The following is a 20,857-nucleotide window of genomic DNA, read 5'->3' as shown; positions in this document are numbered from 1 at the left end:
CAGGAAGCCCATCTTCCCTACACCCCTATTGCCCTCCTCTCCTCGCAACACCCTATCTCTAACTCTTAGACTTTCCTTCCCTAGATCCCTGGAGAGTCCCAGGGATCCCAAGAACCTAAAACTGACCTGATTTCTCAGTATACCACTGTTCCCCCCCTTAAGAGAATCCCTGACCCACCCTCCCAGCTCTACCTTTAAAACAGCAAAGCCAGTACCCAGTCCCCTCAAAAAAAAACACAGTGACCAGAGATTGTAAAATGTATATTAAAATTCATATGCACAGTAGGAAAGCCATCCTCACAGAGGTAAGAGTTCCAACCCAGTGACAATAGCAAGGAGTCACCCCCATCTAGTTTCAACCATCCATCTAAGACAGCAGTGGCTGGCTGCTGGCTCTGGACTGAGATTTTCTCCTCTTTGCTGGTGGGGGCCCATTGGTACCAAGGGGGGACATGGTAGGAGTCTTAGGTTCCTTGGGGGTGCCACTCTGTTTCTGGAAGGCAGCTTTCTTGGAAGGCTTCTGTGGCACCTGCTGCTTTCCCTTCTCAGCCCCCTGAGAAGAGCCAAGGGGTTGAACACAGTTCTCAGGCTTCTGAGTGGCCTGAGTCCTGGAAAGGGACAGCCCAGGGCGTATCTCTGTATCCATGCCCTTGAGAGGAGCACTCTGCTTCCAGAAGGCAACTTTCTTGGAAGACTGCAGTTTAGGTGACTGTTGCTTTAGTTTCCCAGTCACCTTTGGTTTCCTGATCACTTCAGCCTTTTTAGCTAGCTGACTGCTATCCTGGAGCTTGGAGGGGGCTTGGGCCTTTGCGATAGAGGGTACGGTAGACAATTCAGAGTCTGCCCCTTTGCGAATACCATTCTGCTTCGGAAAGAAGGCCTTCTTGGGATGCTGCAGTTTCTGCAAGTGCTGCTCTGCTTTCACAGCCCCTTTGGCCTTCTTGGCAGGCTGGTTGCTGCTCTCAGGCTTGGGGGTCACTTGTCCTCTCAGGTCAGGCAAGTCTGGATTTGTAGGGGTGGATGTTGCAGAATTTCCTGGGGCTAAAATGAAACAGGTTGTTTGAGAAAAAGAACCTCATCACTGGGTATTGATCATCAGTGGTGGAGACACGAAGAGGCATTAAAATAAGGAAACTGCCTGGGTACTATCTCTTGGCCAAGTGCTCCACATAATTGGAACAGTGCCTTAGAGCAGATTACCTGGATTCGCGTATCACCTGGCCTTCACTCAAGTCATATTTGAACCTTGCATTAAAGAGAGGGGATCACTTGGACCAAAAAGTTTTTAGAGGAAGCTGTACCCCCTTGAGGACAGCAGGTAGCACGACACCCTAAACCCAGGTTATATCCCAGCATGCAGAGCTCTAAGCCTGTTTCAGAAAACCCCACCCTTCCCCTTGAATCCAGGACAGACTCCTCAAGATGGCTGAGAAAACAATCTGTAATTAGTGTGATGGCCTCAGAGAACAGACAGTTCTGAGAAGTTTTATTGCCAACCCAGTGCTGACAATGCTGGACCAGCAGAAGTCCATTACCAGTAAGGCAACCCTGGGCCAAGATGGAAGAGAAACCACAACCCACAATGGGAACACATTTAGTGCCAAACAAGTGCAACCACTTGGTAGAATAAAGGAAAAGGCCCCCATCCACAGGAGCACGCTAACTCCAATGGGGTCCAGGCTCAGGAATAAGTCTAGTTGGGATGAAAGGGGTCTCTTATCCAAGCAGGCAAAGGCTATGATAAGGGCAGCAGAAATCCTTCCCTTCCCGTCACACTATAAAGACTCTTAAAAGGCAGAAAAAGCAAAGGCAGTGATGATCACTCACCTGTTTGGGACTGGGGAATAGAATTGGAGAATTTCTTAAATTTGGCAATAAAGAAACCATCCATATTGTGCGTGTGAGGGTAGAAGCGGCGGGTGGAACGCAGAGTGGGGTGGAAGCGCCTTTCCCGAAAGCGGGTAAAGCCCTCCTGGCCGAAGTCGAGACCTGTGGGCACCAGCCGCACATTCCTCTTTTTCAGGGCATAGTCTACCACCCACTCGTTCTCTTCCACCTGGGTATGTGGGGGAGACAAAGATGGAAAGAAGAGCAGAGTTGAAGCTGAAGAGAGCTCTAAATGGCAAATAGTCTCCCAGCCCTGCCCTCCTGCTCTGCCACGGCAGAGGCCTCACCATGATGGAACAGGTGCAGTAGACAAGGTAGCCTCCTGTCTTGGAGGTGGCATTGACAGAGTCAATAGCACTCAGGAGCAACTCCTTCTGAAGGTGAGCACAGCGCAGAATGTCCTTCTCATCCTGTCCCAGGACAGAGACCCAAGGGTGTCAGAATTTCAAAAGGCAGCCTGAGGAAGAGGACATTCCACCTCCCATTCAGGCTCTGCAAGACCCAGCCAAGACCTCTCAGCTACCCCACCCCACCCCAGCTCCTTACCTTGTTAGTCTTCACAGCTGGGTCCTTAGAGATGACCCCAGTGCCACTGCAGGGAGCATCCAGCAGTACTCGGTCAAAGCCCCCCACCACCTGGGGAAAAAGGGTAAGTTAATCACCTTTTTTAGTCACCAATACTGCACCATTTATTTCTAGAGGCAAGTCTAAACATTCTGATGTCAGGAAGGAGGCAGGTGAACTGGAGGACACCTCAGGAGAGATGCACAGAAGGGAGTCCCACCTTGGGGAACTGACGCCCATCATAGTGGCTGATAATGGTGTTGGTGACTCCTAGACGGTGCAGGTTACCCACAACACTCTTGAGCCGCTCGGCATTGGCATCATTGGCAAGGATCACACCTGTGTTCTTCATCAGCTGGGCTGAGGGGAGGGAGGATACAGTGCTCAGCAGTCAGCTCCTCGGCCCCCACACTTGCTAGTCACACTCCAGCCCAGGAATCCACAGATGAAGTCTCAGCACCTCAAGGCAAACTTCACTCCCAACAAGCCCTGCTCCTCACTGCCTATGGCATGGGTCTCCCCTGTCTGTATTGGGTCAACACTGGTTTTTCCACTGTTACTGAACATCTCTCTGGTCCTACAGACTAAGTGACTTAAGTGATAACAGCTTAATCAAAAATGGTTACAACTAATTATTATGCCAAGGACCTCTATATGCATATCTCAACCCTCACAACCCAAGCATAATATAACAGCCAATCCAAGCAATTACCACCCCATTTTACAAGTGACAAAAGAAAATTAGAGGTACTAAGGGGTACCCACAGGGCTAGAACTCAGGCCAACTCCAGAGCCTGTGCTGCTCACCACTCTGCTAGCTGTCTGTGCACTGTTTCCTGAGCACTAGTAAGTTACCAACCCCATCTACTTTCAAAAGTAGAGACCCAAATAAATCCTACCCCTGCCTGCATTTCTTGTACCTATGTAGCTGGTCTTTCCTCCAGGGGCACAACACATGTCCAGAATCCGCTCATGTTCCTGGGGTGCCAAGGCCATGACAGGTAACATGCTGGAGGCTCCCTGTAGCATATAGTGCCCAGCCAGGTACTCGGGAGTAGCACCTGTGGAGGAGGACCCATTTGTGACATGCTGGGACAAGGGCAGGGGAAGAAGGACTACTGAGCAGGAAACACTCACCAATGGGCACTGAGGAATCATATACCACTAGTCCAGTCTTTGACCACTTGCCCAAGGGATCTAGGTTAACCCCACGATTGATTAGTGCCTAAAGGTATGAAGAATGAAGATTTTTAAAGCCTCATAGGTTACTATACCCAGAAAACAGATGGAGATATGAAAACCTGGTCCTATCAGGAAGTCTGTAGCAGAACTCTTAGAGCTCTTAGAACACAATCACCACAGACTCACTGACTACAATTTCTTCTCTCACATCCCATCCCATCCCACCCCACCCCACCCCACCCCACCCCACCCCACCCCACCCCACCCCATCCCATCCCACCCCACCCCACCCCCTAGTGTCCTTCTCCTTAGCCTTGGTTCTAACTCAAGGTCTGAACTCCATTCTAGTGAAGCAGACTGCACCAGCTCCTGCTATTTCCTGGAAGGGGACACCAATTTTCCAAGAGGTTTAGAACCCCTTACCATACTAAAATTCAATTCTATTGACTAGAGCACATTAAAGATAATTATCAGGTTATCTTCATACCAGGAGATACAAAACACACAGGTAAACTGGACTTTAGAAACAGGGGTCTTTAACCTGGGGTCCTTGAGCCCTTGGAAACAATGAGCTTGAAACACTGTACATATGTACTGGGTCTCTTTCTGGGGGGCAGGAATCAGTTTCATCAGCTTCTCAATGATCTAACAAGCAGACAACTCCTTCCCATTCCTGAGGTAGCACTTTTATCCTGATTCAGATGTCTCAAATGTCCCAGGGAACAGAGGCTAAAGGGACGAGTATCCTACTTCACAGAGGTCCTAGGCCCTGAGTCAGACCCAGTATGACACCAGGCCTACAAAAGTTTGCCTCCTGGAATCATGCTTGTACCAACAACCTATACCAGTCAGGGTGGGATAGGGGAGTCTTGTGGTTAACAGAAGTCAGTACCTCCCAGAGACAAGAAAATCTCAAAACCCACCCCTCACCTGAGCAAGGTCTCGGCGCCGGGTTTTCAAGGTGTTGGTCCTGAGGGTGATGGGACGAGGCACCTCATTAGCTTCTAAGAACTCCACCAGCTGGGAAAGCAAGACGGCAAGGAGCAAGTCAGACTGGCCTATCTCAGCCAGAATTGAACAAGGGAGCTGACTGCCTTCCTTACACAGGGTAAGAAGGTGACAAAGGGAAAGCAGGAGGAGCATTAGACTGGCAATTCAGTACCTCAGACAGAGGGAAGAGGTCCATGAGCTTGCCAAGCAGAAAGTCTCCATAGGAGTAATAAGTAGCCAGATCCCGCTGAAGCCGGTGCAGATATTCAGCTCGAGACCGACCTTCTTCCCGCTGGGTCCCAAAATCACGCAGCACTCCCACTATATCTTGGATGCGCTTGTGAACTCGTTGCAAGTCTAGAGCCTGGGCATGTGGACCTGTTCAGGAACTGTTTCATAAAGTCCCAGGGCCTGGAAATCCCCTCCAGTAAGCACCCTCCCCTACGCCTCACCCTTCACTGGAAGGATATCCTGCTCCCTCTCCCCAGCAGGGGGCAGCACAAAGGGCTCCTCCTCATCCAGGTTGATCTGTAGGCCCCCATCTGTCTCATCATCCTTTTGGGGGCCTGACTCAGGAGACACTTTCTCTTCTTCTTCCTCCTCATCAGTCTCCTCCTCACTCCACTGGCCCCTAGAAACAGGTCCAGGAAGAGAGTGATTCACAGATCAAAACAGTCACCTCTTCTTTTCTCACCATTTCCTTTATCACAGCTGCTAGCTATACTCCAGCCTAAACAGTTTCTAAAGACTCACCCAGCAACAGCTTCTTGGGCTTTCTGCTTCTGAGCAGCCCTTTCAATGGGCAGCAACTAAAAAAAGAGACAAAGGGCTGGTGATGCAAAGCTTGCCCTCCCACCAACCCACAAGCACTCTGTATCTCTGTATTTTACTTTTTCCTAAATACAAATGTCATACTTGTTTTCAGAAAGAAACACCCCAAAGAAGCGAATTTAAGACTGGCACAATATTGACCACTATAGAAACTAAGTGATAGATTCAAAGGGCTCATTATACTTTTCTATCTACTTCTGCATTCCCCTTTCCGTTACGTTTAAAATGTGCGCACACCCATATGTACAAAGGGAGGACAGAAACTGCCCTTGGGCATCCTTCCTGCCATATTTTCTTCCAGACTTACTTTTTTTTTTTTTTTTTTAAATGTCTTTATTGATTTTAGAGAGAGAGAGAGAGAGAGATAGAAACATGAATGATGAGAGAGTCATTGATCAGCTGCCTCCTGCACGCCCCCGACTGGGGATGGAGCCCGCAACCAGGGCATGTACCCTGACCGGGAATCGAACCGCAATCTCCTGGATCCTAGGTCGTTGCACAACCACTGAGCCACGCCCAAGTGGGCTTTTTTTTTTTTTTTTTTTTTTTTAAAAAGAGAATCTGTGTAAGAGTTCATTTGAGCCAAAATTGACAATTGCTGGAGAAGCAAGATCTCAAATGCTCCCTACTCTACTTTTCACAGTTAAAAAATTACAATGCATTTCCAAATTTGTTTCTTGCCTTTGTTTTCTCATTCACAGATCATAGGCATATTCAAACACAATGGCCAAACTTTAATTTAGCGTATGAATGAACCATAATTACTTATGCCTCTTAGGTACTTGGGAATTTTCCAGAGTTTTTGGCATTAGAGTCCACAGAGTGCCTGCAATCTCATAATAGGAGCTCTAAAGAGAGAAGGGGGCTGTGGGAGAGGGATGCAAATGGGAACTCTCTTTTTTTTTTAAATTGATTTTTAGAGAGAGAGAAGGGAGAGGGAAGGAAGAGAGGGAGTGGGGGGGAGGGAGATGGATTGAGAGAGTGAAATATCTTTCGGTGCATGGGATGCCACCCAACCGAGCCACACCAGGGCCTTTTTATTTTATACAACTCTATATTACTTAAAACTTTTTAATAACACACCCACATACTAACTGTGGAATATATAAGTAACTTCTTACACCTCAGTAAATAAATCTGTTCACATTCTGAATCATCTTCCTAAATAGAATTACTAGGTAAAGAAAGTTTCTAGCCCTAGCCCATGTGGCTCAGTTGGTTAGGCATTGTCCCATGCACCAAAAGGTTGCCAGTTCGATTCCCAGTCAGGGCACATGCCCAGGGTTTTTGGTTCGATCCCCAGTAGGGGGTATACAAGAGGCAGCAGACTAACATTTCACTCTCACATCAGATGTTCCTCTGTCTCCTTCTCCCTTCCTTTCTCTCTAAAAATCAATAAAAAGATCTTTAAAAAAAAAAAAGAGAGTTTCTACAGTTCTCAGCAAATGCTATATTAAAAAAATGTGTGTGCATTTCTATTCCCATCAGTGGGGTGTTAAGTGTCCACCTTACCACATCCTCGTCAGCATTGAGATTCTCATATTTTAAAGTGCTCCATCAAACAGCTCACTTAAACTTGCAGGTGCCCCAAAAAGCCATAAGGTGATAGGAAAACAGTGATGGAACACTAAAATCCCTTTTCTCTACTCAGGGTTATCCCCATCTCAAGGATGTGGAAAGACTCTAAAATGCAAGGATCCTTTCCTGAACGTCCAGAGAAATAAACTCACCTCCTCTTCACCTTCATCCTCCGAGCTGGAGTCTGCTCCATAGTCATCTATCATATCTGCATCACTGTCCTCAGAGCCCCAGAGGTCCCCCTGGTTTACCACACCATCCTCTTCGGAGTCTTCCTCTTCCTCCTCACTGCTATGGGCTGGTGCTGGGCGCTTCTTGCCTTGAGCAGTGTTAAATAAGGACTGGGCTCCCTTCTTACCAGGTGTATGGAGAGTTCCTGCAAAGATCCCTAAGGGTTTGAAGAATCCTGCACCAATGGCAGCCACGCACTGATGGAGCCTGTACTATCTACCCCCAAGAATGTCCTTTGACTGTTCCTTTCACTCCAGAAAAGATCAACAAACCCTTCCCTACCCAGGACCCACAGGACTCTTCACGTAGCACCCAGCTCCTATTTTCACTGACCTTTTGATAGCTTTCCAGGCAATGGTTTGGCCCCAGGACACTTAATCATCTCAGCGGCTTCAGCAGAGCCCAACCTCCTCTTGGCTGCCCTGAAAATATGTAAGGAGTGAGAAAAATAGAACATACCTCCAGGTTCTGCCATTTCCCATCACAAGGAAATGTGATAGTCCCCAAAGAGCCCTTTTCATCAGCATGATCACATGGGATCATGTGGCTGAAGATAAACAGTACCAATTTAATCTACGTAAGTCTGAACATCCACACTCACCTCTTTCGAGCACGACTAGACAGCCTTTTGGAATTTTCATCACCAGCTGTAAGAGAGAGGGAGAGAAGAGGAGACAGAAAAAGAGAACAGGAAGTTACAGGGGAAATAAAGAGCAAGGGGGGAGGAAATAAAAGTGGGGAAAGAGTTAGTACACTAATGAAAGGATTCTAATTCATTCCACAGTGCTTTACCAGGAGCTGGATTAAAAATGTAAAGGAGATGATCTCCACCTAGTTGTTCAGCAACCAAATCCAAACAGGACCTCTGTCCAGACTTCTGATTTCAATAAATAGCACCATCACCATTCTGGTAACAGGATGAAAAGTTACTTTTTCTTCTGCCCTTTCCTATACTCTCAATTTAACTGGTTACCAGTTACTGAGCAGATTTTACCTTTACAACTGCTGTTTTTCATACATTCTCCAAGAAATAAAAGGTTTAAATCTCAGCCCTGCCATTTAGTAACTGTATGCAAATAATCTCTCAACATTCATTTCCTTAACAGTGCCTTTCTCACAGGGCACTAAGAGAATGAAGCAATACAATGTGTCCAAAGGGTTCAGTATAATGTTTAGCTCAATAAACTGCATCTTTTCTCCAATGTGCAATGCAAACTACCTGCTGACTCTTGTCTCCCACCCTTCTTCCATGCAGTAGACTACTCACCATGTAGGAACCAGATTTGTGCACTCCCATCTCCATCCCCTCCACAATGCAGTTCACAGTGACTGGCCTGTCCCTTTCCCAAATTCCACTTGCTAAAATGTACCCATTCCCAAGACCCAGGTTCTTAAAATCAAATCTAAGTTCTCTAACTGCATGGGATCTCCCCTTCTTTTGAACTCCTTCAATGTTAAACCACACCTCTCCTTGTTATGGATACTTGTGTCCTTGTCACATTTTCCCTAAGTTCTACACGCTGATGACAGTGTTCCATTCATACTTATTCCTAATAACTCATACAGAAAAAATTCCACTTCAACAGAACGTAGAGACTAAAAAAACTGAGGGGGTTATGAATATAGATGAAAAAAACGGCGTAAAACCTGGAGAATCAGAAGGCATGCCTGATCCTCACCTGCAGGCAAGAATTTGGCGAGTTCAGTCTCAGCACCCTTCTGTTTTCGGGCCTTTCGGCCCGGCCCGCGCTTCTCCTTCTTGGTAGGGTCCAACTTGCGCCCCATGGTACTGGGGGGGAAAAATTAGTGAGTCGCGCGTGTTGGAAAGGGAAAGGCAGACCGCAGACTGTATCAGAGTGGGAAAGGGCATCGCCTTCACCACAACCTCGATTCAGCACCCCCAACAGCCCCTGGAGGTCTGACCAAACTCCATTCCAGGACGAGACCCGGACTCCACGCCATTTGTACAGCGTTCCCCTCCTCATGCCCCAGCCCAGGTCAGTGCTCCCTCCCCCGACTTCTTCCAGAACCCCCCGAATCCTCGGCTCACCTGAAAGCGGGACCAGGCCCCAGACGCTCCCTCGGTAACAGGAGCAGCAACCCACGTGCAGTCTGAGACTACAGTTCCGATGCCACCCTCCTAGGAAACGTTTTACGTAAGCGCACGGAGCGCGCACGCCTCATGGCCCCGCCTCTTCCGGCCGACAGCGGAACCCAGAACGTACTGGCGCCTAGGAACGTGCGCCGGCAAGTCAGCGGTGCGGCCCGGGAAAATTCGGAGGCGGACCGCTCTACTCCTCCTCGCGGAGACGGCAACGGGGGCGGGGCCGTTTTCAGCTTCCCCGCCCTTCCCTCATGGCCTTGGCGTTTCGCCTCAGTGCAGATTTCTGTAGGGAAAACCGGTACCTCAGAGCCTCACCTCAAACCAAGGCGTAATAGCGGGGCCCTCCTCCTGGTACCCTCCACCCTTCCTCCAGTCTCAAGATCATGGAACCTCGGACCCCTTACCTACTCGCAACCCTTTGATTAGGAAACCCCCTTCCTTGATCCCACAGACCCCTGTTCAGACTGTCAGGTACGGTTTCTCTGCTTAGGTTCACAACTGGAGATCAGGAGGACATCTTGCATCCTGACTTCACACAAGTGAGCAAGAAAAAACTATTTCAGTCTTCCTTCTAATAGTAAGATAATGCTTAGTAGCTGTTAAAAACTGTTCCAAGTACTTTACTGGAAGGACTTATTTTCCTATGAGGAAGCTACCTTTATTTTATACATGAGGAATCTAGAGCCCAGAAAAGTGAACTTCCTTAAAGTCACACAGCCATTAAATGGTAGTACAGAGTATGAACCCAGGTTGTTGTGGAGCCTCTCATTTTCCACAAGAGGAAAATGAGCCATCTTCCTTGGTCCGGAGCACACAGGGCAAGGGCACATGCACACACACATGACAGATCTTTTGTCAACTATCAGAACATAAGGAAACGTTATTTTCCAACTACCCATTTCCAGGATTCCCGTCATACACATTCATCCACCTGCACCTACACCCACACTGAACCAGAGCACTAAAATACAAGGAAACTTTTATTTTCAATTTTCAAGAAATTTTGCTGTGGTTTTTATGCTTTTGGTTCTTTTCCTTTTTTTTTTTTTCTTTTTTTCCACTTTATTTCATTCTAGCCGTGGCTGGAGCCGCTGGGTTCCTGGTATTAAAAAGATGCCAACAGAGGTAGCTGTGTCTCACCCAGGGGCCCAGCCCACTCTGAATACCCCAAAAAAGGACAAAAGAAAACACAAAATAAATCAACAAAATAAAACCAAAAGAACGAAGAAATTCAGATCGTTTTCTTCAAGCCCGGCAGGAACCCACAACAGTTTGTGTGTAACAGACGTTACAGTGGGGAAAGCCAGGGCCCAGAAGAAGGCCAGCTAGCCCGCCAGCTCCCTGCAGACGGCGCCGGCGCTACTGCTGCATGTCTCTCCAGTAGGAAGGGCACCACTGCCCCTCACTCCCTCCCCTCCCCAGTACACCGGGGACTGTTCCTTTACAACATGGAAGATGGGCAGAAGGAAGGAGAGGGTCTCTCAGGCCCCCAGGGTAGAAGCTGGGCAAGGGAAAGTGAGGAAGGTCACTGCTCAGCGGTGAAGGTGGTTATCAGTCTGTATCTTCACTGCTGCTGGGCTACCTGTAGCAAAAGAGAGTCATGAAGTCAGAATTCCAGACCACAGGTATTCACCAGATCCCAAGAGAACTCCCTGGTTAAGTCAGCCCCACCTGCCCATTTAGGGACACAGAGCGAAAGTTACACGTTCCAGAAAGGCTCCGCTGGAACAAGGGGACAGAAAAAAATGATCCTACCTGCTGTGGAGTAGGTTCAGGTGCTCGGTTTGCCAGGCGGCTGAGAATGTTACGCTCTGACATCTGTAGCCTCACAGCGACTGGGGGAATTCGGGCAATAGTAGCTGGAAGTCGAGTCACATCAGCTTTCATGTCACTCAGCAGTTCTTCTAGCTGTTTCAGAACTGTACAAGGAGGGGGGGAGGGTGAGTTGTGGCGGTCAAGACCATGATTCTTCTTACCACAGTGGACCTGTGCGCTGCCCATGACTTCTCAACGACCAAGTAACTGATGTGCTAGAGTGTTGAATTGTCCGTTATCAGAGTCACCTGACCTGTCTACCATGTTCAAATTCCTATTCCTCAATATTTCAGTTCCAGCTGTCCATGATTCTATGCCTTTCTTCAGATTTTATTTTTCAATTACAGTTGACATTCAATATTATTTTATATTAGTTTCAGGTGCACAGCATAGTGGTTGACAATCATATCCTTTCAAAAGAGATCCTCTGATAAGTCTAGTTACCGACCTGACACCATACAGTCATACAATATTAATGACAATATTCCCTATGCTGTACTTTACATCCCCCTATTTTGTATCTATGCCTTTTAAAGTCACCTAACCCTCACTGTCCTTTGCTCCCTATTGTTTCTATTTCCTCTACTTCTTGAGAAGCTTATTCCTATTGTTTCTTTTCTCATCTTTCCTCTCCACCTTTTGGAGCTGTCTCCTCCTCCATTATTTATACCTTCTTTTTCTCATTTCACTTTCCACCTCCCTCACAGTGTTTTAACTTTAATTAGAAATAAATGTTGAAAGGGGTCTAGAATTTGCTGGGATCTTAAATCACCTGAAGTTACCTCTATAAAGTATCCCAGATGACACTATTTTATTCTCCTTTGCTTTCCACCTCCAAGAACTTGAATATATTAAAGAGTTAAAGAGGCAATGAACTAGTGTCCTTGATTGCCTCTAACATAATAGCTTCCCAAGGAGGAAGGCACAGACCTGTAGCACATCTTAAGCTCCCAGACAAAGGGGTTCTGAAAAAGGTTTTGGAAACAGGGAGTAAATGTGTATTGGGGCGGGGCAGAGGAGGAAGGACTCTGAGTCAGCAGGAGGCAGGGGAGCCACTGGCTACCTTTGTGCAGGACCGCATTGGCAGGCTTGTTTCCTGCCATTGACTCCTTGGACAGGTGCTGATGACTCTCTGCCAAACACTCCACCTCAGCAAAGCGCGTATTTAGGGCCATGGAAGGGTGAGAAGGGTCCTCTGACATGTTCAGGTAAGCTGCCCGCCGCAGCTGTTCCTCAATCACCAGGGCTTGCTCTAGAAGCTGGACAAAGGATAAAGAGGAACAGAAGTTGGAGTGACACTCATTTTGCTTATTTCTGACGGGCCTCTCAGAACCTATAATCTTATGGAGGACTGCTCCCCTACACCCAGTTCACCACTGCATTACTTGTTTTTTACTCCCTTTTGGGAAGTCCATGCTTTTAAAACTCTACCCTTTATTGCTTCGCTCTTATACAAAAATGATAAAAACACTATCTAGAAAATACAGAATGTATAAAGAATTAAAATCACACCCGGCCAGTATGGCTCAGCGGTTGAGTGTCAACCTACGATCCAGGAGGTTGTGGTTCAATTCCTGGTCAGGGCACATGCCTGGGTTGGGGCTCAATCCCCAGTGGGGGGCGTGCAGGAGGCAGTGGATCTATGACTCATTGTTGATGTTTCTCTCTCTCTCCCCCCCTCCCTTCCTCTCTCTGAAATCAAGATATATTAAAAAAAAAAAATTCACAAATAATTCTACCTTCTAGAGACATTAACGTTCTGAGGATTTTCTTTCCATAGATATTTTTAACATAATTGAAACTACATATAAATATCTATATTATGTTTTCAATAAAAGTTACATAGTAAGCATCTTTTATTCGTAACTGAACTTCATAAATGATTCTTAATGGTTGCACAGTAGCCATCCCATGGATATATCTACCATGTGCCATATCATATCACTTAAACTGTTTTACTCTTTAAAATTAGTGTAGCTCAGTTGGTTGGATGTCACTCTGTGCATTGAAAGGTTGCGTGTTCAATTCCCGGTCAGGGCACATGCCCAAGTAGCGGGCTCAATCCCCAGTAGGGGACATGCAGGAGGCAGCCAATCAATGTCTTGCTCTCACATCAATGTTTCTCTCTCTCCCTCTGAAAAAAAAATTAATAAAAAATTTTTTTTTCTGTTGTTTCCTTTGTCTCCATTTTCTCACTCCCTTTCTTCCCTTCACCAATAGGTAACCCCTCTAATATACTTACTGTGTGTCTTTTGGTGGATGTTCTTAAAGATTGTGCACATTTCTAATTTACAGAATGATGTTCTGTATATATAAAATGCTTTCCTTCCTTTCCCCACTACGTATCTTCTTAAAAGTTCCATTTACGTTGTTATATCACACACATTTTGCTGCTTCCAGCTGTTGCTTAGTGCTCCATGATGTGAATCCACATTTTCTCTATCCACAATTCTAATTTCGAACATCTAGGTTGCCTCCAGGCCCCAACACCAAAAATCACACCGCAACAAACTCTTGTACCTGTCACCTGACGGCGCTGTGTAAAAGTCTTTGAAATATAATCCAAAAGACAGAATATTGACTCAGAACTTATGAGACTTAATTTGTTCAAGTATCCACTGATTCTTAAAAGAGAATCCAATTAGGGGTCAGGAAAAAGGACAGTATGAGGATAATGAGCTGTTGTTTCTCCCACAAGATTTGGCTCCATCAGGGCCTACTAATTTACCTCCAAACAGGTCAAGCATATGCTTTCAATCCATATACCCTATCTCCTTCACCAACTCCCTTCTCCTGCCCCAAACTATGAGTTTTCTCCAGGATCAGCCCTTGGCTTACTGTTCTTTTAAAGCATTCTCCCAAGAGATTTCTCCTCTCCTAGGTCAGCCAGAACCTATATGCAAGTGATTTGATGTTTTTCAGTCCTGCAGATCAAGCACTGATTGTTCTGATTCCATGCATGTATGATGGTCACTCTTTTGATCCTACTTGTTTACAGTGGTGCAGGTACTGGAAGGGTTATTTACTGGTGAGAAACACCAAATGACTTACCTAAAACTGAATTTGTTTCCTACAAACTGTTCCCTTTCCTCACTTTCCTGGTATGACAATGATAATTTAATTTTCTCAGTGACTCAGGCTCAAAGCTTCAGTTATTTTTGGCGTCTTACTCCTTTGCATCTCAAATCCAGTAAGTCAGGGGTCAGCAAACTATGGCCTGGGGGCCAAATCTGGCCTGCTACCTGTTTTGTACGGCCAGAGAGCTACATTTTTAAATGGTTGAAAAGTGAAGATAAGAATAATTTGTGACACTTCATAAAAATTATATTAAGTTCAAATTTGAGTGTTGACAAAGTTTTATTGTAACACATTCATGCTTATTTACCACCTATGGCTGCTTTCATACTACCACAGAGTTGAGTACTTGCAACAGAGACCGTATGTCCCACAAAGGTTTGCTCACCCCTACAGTAAATCAGTAAATTCCATAAATTCTTTATTTCCTTTACCTTATCCTTTTCATTTTCCACAACGAGCATCATAGTCCAGCCCTTACTACCTCATGACTGTATGATAGTTCTGTAATTTCATGAATGTTGTTTCCATTTCCCTTGGTCATATCAAAACTCTTCACAAACCTTCAATAGCTACCCATTAACTATAGGGTAAAGTCCACACTCTCTTATCTAGTGCCAAAAACCCACCTACTGACCTCTAGCCCTTACTTCTTTCTCCAAACTCCCTCCCTCAAGTGTATTCTATAACCCAACTGGGCTAATTTGCTGTTTCCAAACACCCTAAGCTCTGCTGCTGCCTCTATGTCTTTGCCCAACTTAATTGGTTTTAATTCAAACAGCCTTCTGTTTCTATCCAACAATCTCCATATTCCATTCATCAAAACTTAATTCCAATGCCACCTTCCCCATGCAGCCATTTGTGAACTCCCTCCCTGCTCCCCAAATTCCGTCTGGAGAACTTTCTTATGGATTCAGCAGTCTCCATCTCAATACCCAAAATGGCATTCACTTAATCCAGGAGTGGGGAACACCCAGCCCGTGGGCCAGAAATCATTTGGTCTGGCCCTGCCAAGGCAACCACAGGCGAGACTCGAAATTCAATAAATCTAGGAGCTTTTTTCATAGCTAATTATTAAGTTGATAACTTTGTATGGCCTGCAAATGTTGTTATATCCAAATGGCCCTTGACAGAAAAAAGGTTCCCCACCCTTGAGTCTTAATCACACATTTGCCTCTAAATTGGAAGTGCCTTGTCTTTGTATCCCTGTGCCATTCATTGCTTAGTACATAATGTGTGAGGGTTTATTAGTGTACATTTCTTACTCCCCCAACTGTACTTGGCTTTAGAGCCACATGTCTTAACTTCATGGTATCCCATTTTCCCATTCTGATGGTCTGCACACAAGGTGCCCTCAATACCTATTTGTTAAATTTCTGAGTAAGACTCCCTTCAGTCCTGGGCTTCTTAGCCCCAGTGATTCTGAAAATGGAGCTCCACTGTGCATCTCCTTTTTGCATCCACTCCACCCCTTATCCACAAAGGTGCTCTCAGACCCAGAAAAAATACCACCAGCCCACTGACACCCCTGCCACCTCAGAGATCCAATTCAATCCACCTCTGTATCTTTCCTGAACACTTCAACCTACAGTGTTCCCCAACACACGCACTACACTAGAGTCTGCATCATTCATTAGGTAGTCATCTTCAGCCCTTGAACAGCTGGTTAATTTTCAAGTCTGTATGTCTTGATCTTTAACAATGAAGATACTTGGAAACAAAGCTTTTCACGGAATACAAAAGGTTAAGTACACAGGAGAACACAATAAACAGTATAGTTGCATGAACATACTCCCTTCTTTGCAGTTCCTTCTACACTTAAAGGGCTGTCACTCCAACATGGTATTCCTCCCCATCCTGCTCACCTTGAACCTTCGCGCTAGAAACTTATTCTTGATCTCTAAGAAATTGCCACGGTTCATTTCGCCTTTGAAAGGCTCATTGAGGATGGCATAACGTGGGTCATTCTGGATGTCCTGCCACCGGGCATAGCCATGGCTATTGGAAAATTGCTCAGGAAAAACAAAACAAGGAAAGTAAGAAGCTCAATCTGTGAAACCTTCAGAAACCTTAACCAAAAATCACAACCCAGACTCAGGAAAAGGATACTTTATGATGCCAGCCAGTAGCCAGTAGTCATGCCGTCGGTGCCAGATCTCATAAGTCTTCTTGGTGACTGTGGCTGCCCGCTCCTCATTCTGCCAAAGGGAGTGCAACTCTAAAACGGAATTTAGGGAAGGTAGAGGAGAAAAAGAAAGACAAACTTCTGTGAGAATTCAAACTGCTATTTATTCATGTGCCCATGATACCATTTTAACAGTATGCCTGTGGCTAACATGGAACCCAGAAGAATAAGCAATCAGCCTGGCTTTCCTCGTCTAATAAAGGTGCATTTCTGTGCCCTCGTTTCTAACAGCAACCCTAATTTCACCTCAGATCCTTCTAACCCCAGTGGGTCCCTCATTTTCATACCAGTAAAACCACCATCTGCAATGTTGAACATGAAACGTTGTTTAATATTTTTTTTCTGCTTCTCATCATTCAGGTCCTTGGGGGTCTCCCCATTCTGAAGCATCACCTCTTTCTTCTCCTCTTCTTCTTTCTTCTCTTCTACAGGATATGAAGAAAAACGTTAGCTGCACACACGGTGGCCCTTATCCATAGCACTATGTGCTACACGATATCATCCACCTCCACCCTTTTTCCACACGTTTCTCAAACCCAGAAAAGGTGCCAATGGCCCAATGACAACTAAATGTGGGGACAAATGGAGTCTTCACTTGGGATAATGGCTATGTGGGTATAACTAGGAAGGCTGGAGGTTGGAAGGGGAGTGTCCCAGAGATCAAGTCCTTGTTCTAGTTGCAGAGCCCCCTAAAGCAGAGTCAGCTTCTCCAAGCACCCACCTTTGTCCTCCACCACAATGGGGGTCAGGTCTATTGCCGACTTCTCTTCCACCTTCTCCACGTCTGCAACACCTGCAGGGAACAGATCGCACTGAAGAATGTATCTAAAGAAGAATGTCCTCTGCTGTTCCACACTATCCAACTGGAACAACCCTAAACCAAAATCTTTATGATTAAAGTCTTAAAAGATGTCTTAAGTGGGGGGATACCCACAATTTAAATCAAGGGCACAGTGTTCTTCAGTGTGTGACTTCCTCCTGACATCTCTACAGCCTGGCTGGAAGTCCAACAGCAACTGCTTTACACAAGGATCTGTAGTGCTTGAAAATGTAGATACCTTTGGACTCTGTCTCCATAGGTTCCTCTGTCCTCTCCTTCACCTCTGCCTTTTCTACTTTCTCCTCTCCTTCAGGAGGTTCAACAACAACCTTTTCATCCTCTGAGGCAGGAGCAGGGGGCTGTGGACACTTCAAAGGAACAGAGAGAAGTTGAAGCAGATAGGCCAACAATGAAGAGTGGGTTCATCCATCTACCTTTGGTGTGGCATCCATCTCTTACCTCAACGGTGGCCTCAGGTGCTGCAGATTTAATCTCCTTTTCTCCTTCTGCACTCTCTTCTTCTTTGAGGCTATTTTCCTCTATTTTTATCCCATCCTCTGCAACCAATAGAAGACAACTGATTAGGAAGAAGGTCCTAGATTAGAGAGGTCATAACTTCCCAGTCTGTCTTATCATCAATTGTCCTCTCGTGCCTTTAAGAGCCAGCCCTATACTCAGGACGGCCCTCCTAAACTGAGAGGGAAGTTGCTATGTGTCCTGCCAGACTCCCCTGTTAGAACTGAGCACAGGTGAGCAGAGAAAGCATAGGCCAGGACAAGAAGAGAGGGACAGAAATGACAGTACAGCCAGAGACTTACCAGCAGGTGGGGCAGGCGCAGGAGTATTGGGCTGTGTGTCCCCTGGAGTAGAGGGTGTAGGTGTCTTTGGGGAAGGTGACCCTGGCTGGGACATTTTCTTGTTTTCCTCTACTTCAGCGAGTTCAGGCATACTCCAGCGCCCATTAACATGCTCAAACTCCTGAACCTGTAGCAACAAAACAAGATGTTGAAGACTCAATTCCAGCTCTAGGCTCCTTTCCTATCATCCTCCAGTTTCCCCTAGAAACCCTGAACAATGGAGAGAGGCTCAGGGCTTACCTTCTTGCGAATCAAGGACATGACACCAATCCTAGTAAGGACATGCTGGCGAGACAAGCCTTCTCGGGGGACACCATCAGCAAAGGTCTCAGCCCCATCTGCTCCCGGCTCACATAAATGCCGCATAAAGAGAGAGACGTAAGCCCTGTAGTGAAGTAGAGAAACGAGTTAAACAGCGATTATGCCAACTCCGCATCAGATTTTTTCCCCATCACCAGCTAAGATATTATCCTAGACAACTATGGCTTTTTCTTGAGGTAAAGCCCATCATCACAGTGAAGACTGGTCTCCAGACTCCATGCCATGCCCCAGATAGGAACACAACTCTATTACTAAGAGCTTCACCTGCCAACCTCATCAGAGAAAACATTCCATTTCCCTGCACAGGTGGACTAATGCTACAGAATGACCAGAGATTAAAAGCCCTTGCATTATGTCAGTCCTATTCCATCTCTCAACTTACTTGAACTCTTTCTCTGATTTGCCTCGAAGATCTCTCACAAGCCACTGGGTGGTAAAAGCATCCTGAGGTGGCATCCCATATCGCATAATTGCATTAAGAAAAGCTTTTCGCTGCCGAGCATTAAAACCAAGTACCTAGGGGCAAAAGGAACGTAGGTGAGAGGGAGCAGGTCCTACTCCACCAAATACCCACTATCAGCACTAACCCACCCTTCCCTAGAATCATACGGTACTTACTTCAATATTCCCACCAACACGGGCCAACAGAGGAGGCAATGGCTTATCTTTATCATTCCGCAGGCCCTTGCGACTGGGCCTGCGGGGAGCTGCAAGAAGAAAAGAATGCATGAGTGATACTGGTAGGGGTATTAGACAAAGTAGTATTTTAACAACCAGCAGAAAGGCCTAGCCCTCACCTTCTGAACGTTCATCAAAGTCTTCATCACCTTCCTCTGAGGCCACTGAATAATCGGACTGGTTGTCGGACTGGTCGTCCTGCCAATCTGGAGGGAGAGAGGGCAGATGAGCGGGGCCCACTGCTCTAGTGGAACGGCCCATGGGTGGGGGGCGGGGCCGGCCACACACACCTCGGTCCTCCTGGGAGCCATCATTGTAGTTGACCTGTTTACGGATTCTTTTTCCTTTGCCCAGATTTCGGGCCAAATCTTCTTGCTGCTGCTCATAATGGTGCCGCAGCAATTTCTCCCAGTAGTCAGGATCCACACTTTCTTCCTGTTTTATGATTTCCCGTTCTACCTCCTCTTCCTCCTGGGACAGAGGGAGGGCCAGGACTCAGGGGTGCTGAAGTCAGCACCACCAGCTACCCCTGGTCCTCACAGTTCCCATTCTGCTAGCTCCTTTTCATGACTGGACTCTGAAATACTTGGTGTGCCTGCTTGGACCTAAGAACTTGAAAGAAACTGAATTGATGCAGCATGGCTCCTCATAATTATGTGTAGATCAGCAATCAACATAACTAAAGAAAAAGGGGATGGAGCCATTATCACAAGAACTGGATGAAGAAATAATGTGCTTTCTTCTATCCTTTATACTGACACATACACAGTTGGGAGACAGTAAATGCAGAAAAGAGGTTAGAGCCTTAGCAAAGCAGAATGGAGCCACTTCTGAAATCCTGCAAAAGATTTTCATAACAGATAAAGTAGAAGGGACATAAGCCCTTCTGTTCTTCTAAACTTCCTAAGTTTACAAACTATGTGCAAGAATTACATATATAGGGTGTCCGAAAAAAAGTATACACACTTTAACAGCTGACAACTCAATTTTCACTCCTTTCCAGGCTTAACTGATTTGAAATAATGGGTAAAGTCAGGCTAAGCTTTAAACAAAGAAAACTTATCCTAAAGTGCCACTAGACTTTTTTTATGCGGTTACATAAATTTTATGGTAAACAACCCACAACAGTCGATGAATTGAGGGCACACAAATACTGAACGAAATGATTCTTAATGTTTGCAATTCCACTGCTTCACATTATCAGCAGTGCCTGGACCAGAATGGTCATCAGTTCGAAAACAGGCACTGACCAAAAAAAAGTATTCATTTCTGTAGATCCTTTTAAATTTCGAAAATGAGCTGTGTGTTAATAAACACTTTATAATCATTCAAAGTGTGTAGACATTTTGGGGGACACCCTGTATATATCTTATGTCCCTGGAATGTTTATGCTCCTCTGAAAGTCTTGTTACCTTTTCAGACATTTCAGGACCACTAACTGATTCCAAATCCCTTACGTTAGAATTAAACTGCTGCTACTAGCATAATACTGTAAACAACCTAGTGGGCCCTAGCCAACTTGGCGTCAGCCCTCGGACTGAAGGGCCCCGGGTTCGATTCCAGCCAAGGGTACACACGTACCTCGGTTGCAGGCTTGATCACAGGCCCCGCTTGGGGCATGGGGAGGAGGCAACCAATCAATGTGTCTGTCTCATATCGATGTCTCTCTGTCTTTCTTTCTCTCCCCCCCATTCCACTCTCTCTGAAAAGCAATGGAAAAAATATCCTCAGGTGAGGAT

At 46.1% G+C, this 20,857-nt stretch overlaps 2 protein-coding genes across 15 annotated transcripts in view; both read right to left on the bottom strand.

Annotated features, from left to right (window-relative positions):
• Nucleotides 1–241: 241 nt before the first annotated feature.
• On the bottom strand, nucleotides 242–9,503 carry NOP2 (NOP2 nucleolar protein). Of its 4 annotated transcripts, none has more exons than XM_081127443.1 (18): nucleotides 9,489–9,503; nucleotides 9,314–9,403; nucleotides 8,943–9,052; nucleotides 7,865–7,910; nucleotides 7,597–7,685; nucleotides 7,391–7,420; nucleotides 7,185–7,351; nucleotides 5,377–5,432; nucleotides 5,094–5,254; nucleotides 4,796–4,995; nucleotides 4,564–4,653; nucleotides 3,589–3,676; nucleotides 3,372–3,512; nucleotides 2,672–2,811; nucleotides 2,434–2,523; nucleotides 2,175–2,297; nucleotides 1,828–2,056; nucleotides 242–1,041 (listed from the first exon to the last, which is right to left on the bottom strand). In XM_081127443.1, the coding sequence occupies exons 3-18, from the start codon at nucleotides 9,046–9,048 to the stop codon at nucleotides 368–370; spliced, it is 2,430 nt and encodes an 809-aa protein (XP_080983569.1). In that variant the 5' UTR covers nucleotides 9,049–9,052; nucleotides 9,314–9,403; nucleotides 9,489–9,503; the 3' UTR covers nucleotides 242–367. The 4 variants fall into 4 exon arrangements, with proteins under 4 accessions (XP_080983569.1, XP_080983570.1, XP_080983567.1 ...); XM_081127444.1 differs by having other exon boundaries at nucleotides 7,391–7,408; XM_081127441.1 differs by having other exon boundaries at nucleotides 7,185–7,420.
• Nucleotides 9,504–10,329: 826 nt separating this feature from the next.
• Nucleotides 10,330–20,857, bottom strand: part of CHD4 (chromodomain helicase DNA binding protein 4) — a 28,904-nt gene continuing 18,376 nt past the window's right edge. For 5 of the 11 annotated variants that reach the window (XM_081127435.1, XM_081127440.1, XM_081127437.1 and 2 more), the window contains exons 26-40: nucleotides 19,409–19,589; nucleotides 19,238–19,324; nucleotides 19,059–19,147; nucleotides 18,823–18,956; nucleotides 18,360–18,504; nucleotides 18,081–18,246; nucleotides 17,722–17,819; nucleotides 17,501–17,630; nucleotides 17,164–17,235; nucleotides 16,730–16,867; nucleotides 16,367–16,475; nucleotides 16,123–16,255; nucleotides 12,246–12,441; nucleotides 11,123–11,286; nucleotides 10,330–10,949 (exon numbers count right to left, since the gene is read on the bottom strand). In XM_081127435.1, the coding sequence (XP_080983561.1) occupies nucleotides 10,932–10,949; nucleotides 11,123–11,286; nucleotides 12,246–12,441; nucleotides 16,123–16,255; nucleotides 16,367–16,475; nucleotides 16,730–16,867; nucleotides 17,164–17,235; nucleotides 17,501–17,630; nucleotides 17,722–17,819; nucleotides 18,081–18,246; nucleotides 18,360–18,504; nucleotides 18,823–18,956; nucleotides 19,059–19,147; nucleotides 19,238–19,324; nucleotides 19,409–19,589 (1,860 nt within the window). In that variant the 3' untranslated portion in view covers nucleotides 10,330–10,931. Of the gene's footprint in view, nucleotides 10,950–11,122; nucleotides 11,287–12,245; nucleotides 12,442–16,122; nucleotides 16,256–16,366; nucleotides 16,476–16,729; nucleotides 16,868–17,163; nucleotides 17,236–17,500; nucleotides 17,631–17,721; nucleotides 17,820–18,080; nucleotides 18,247–18,359; nucleotides 18,505–18,822; nucleotides 18,957–19,058; nucleotides 19,148–19,237; nucleotides 19,590–20,857 lie in introns of all 11 variants that reach the window. The other 6 variants (XM_081127436.1, XM_081127431.1, XM_081127439.1 and 3 more) reach the window with 2 other exon arrangements.

Source organism: Miniopterus schreibersii (genome assembly GCF_964146895.1).
Source record: "Miniopterus schreibersii genome assembly, chromosome: 2".
Taxonomy (NCBI): domain Eukaryota; kingdom Metazoa; phylum Chordata; class Mammalia; order Chiroptera; family Miniopteridae; genus Miniopterus; species Miniopterus schreibersii.
This window is presented reverse-complemented; position numbering and strand designations above follow the sequence as displayed.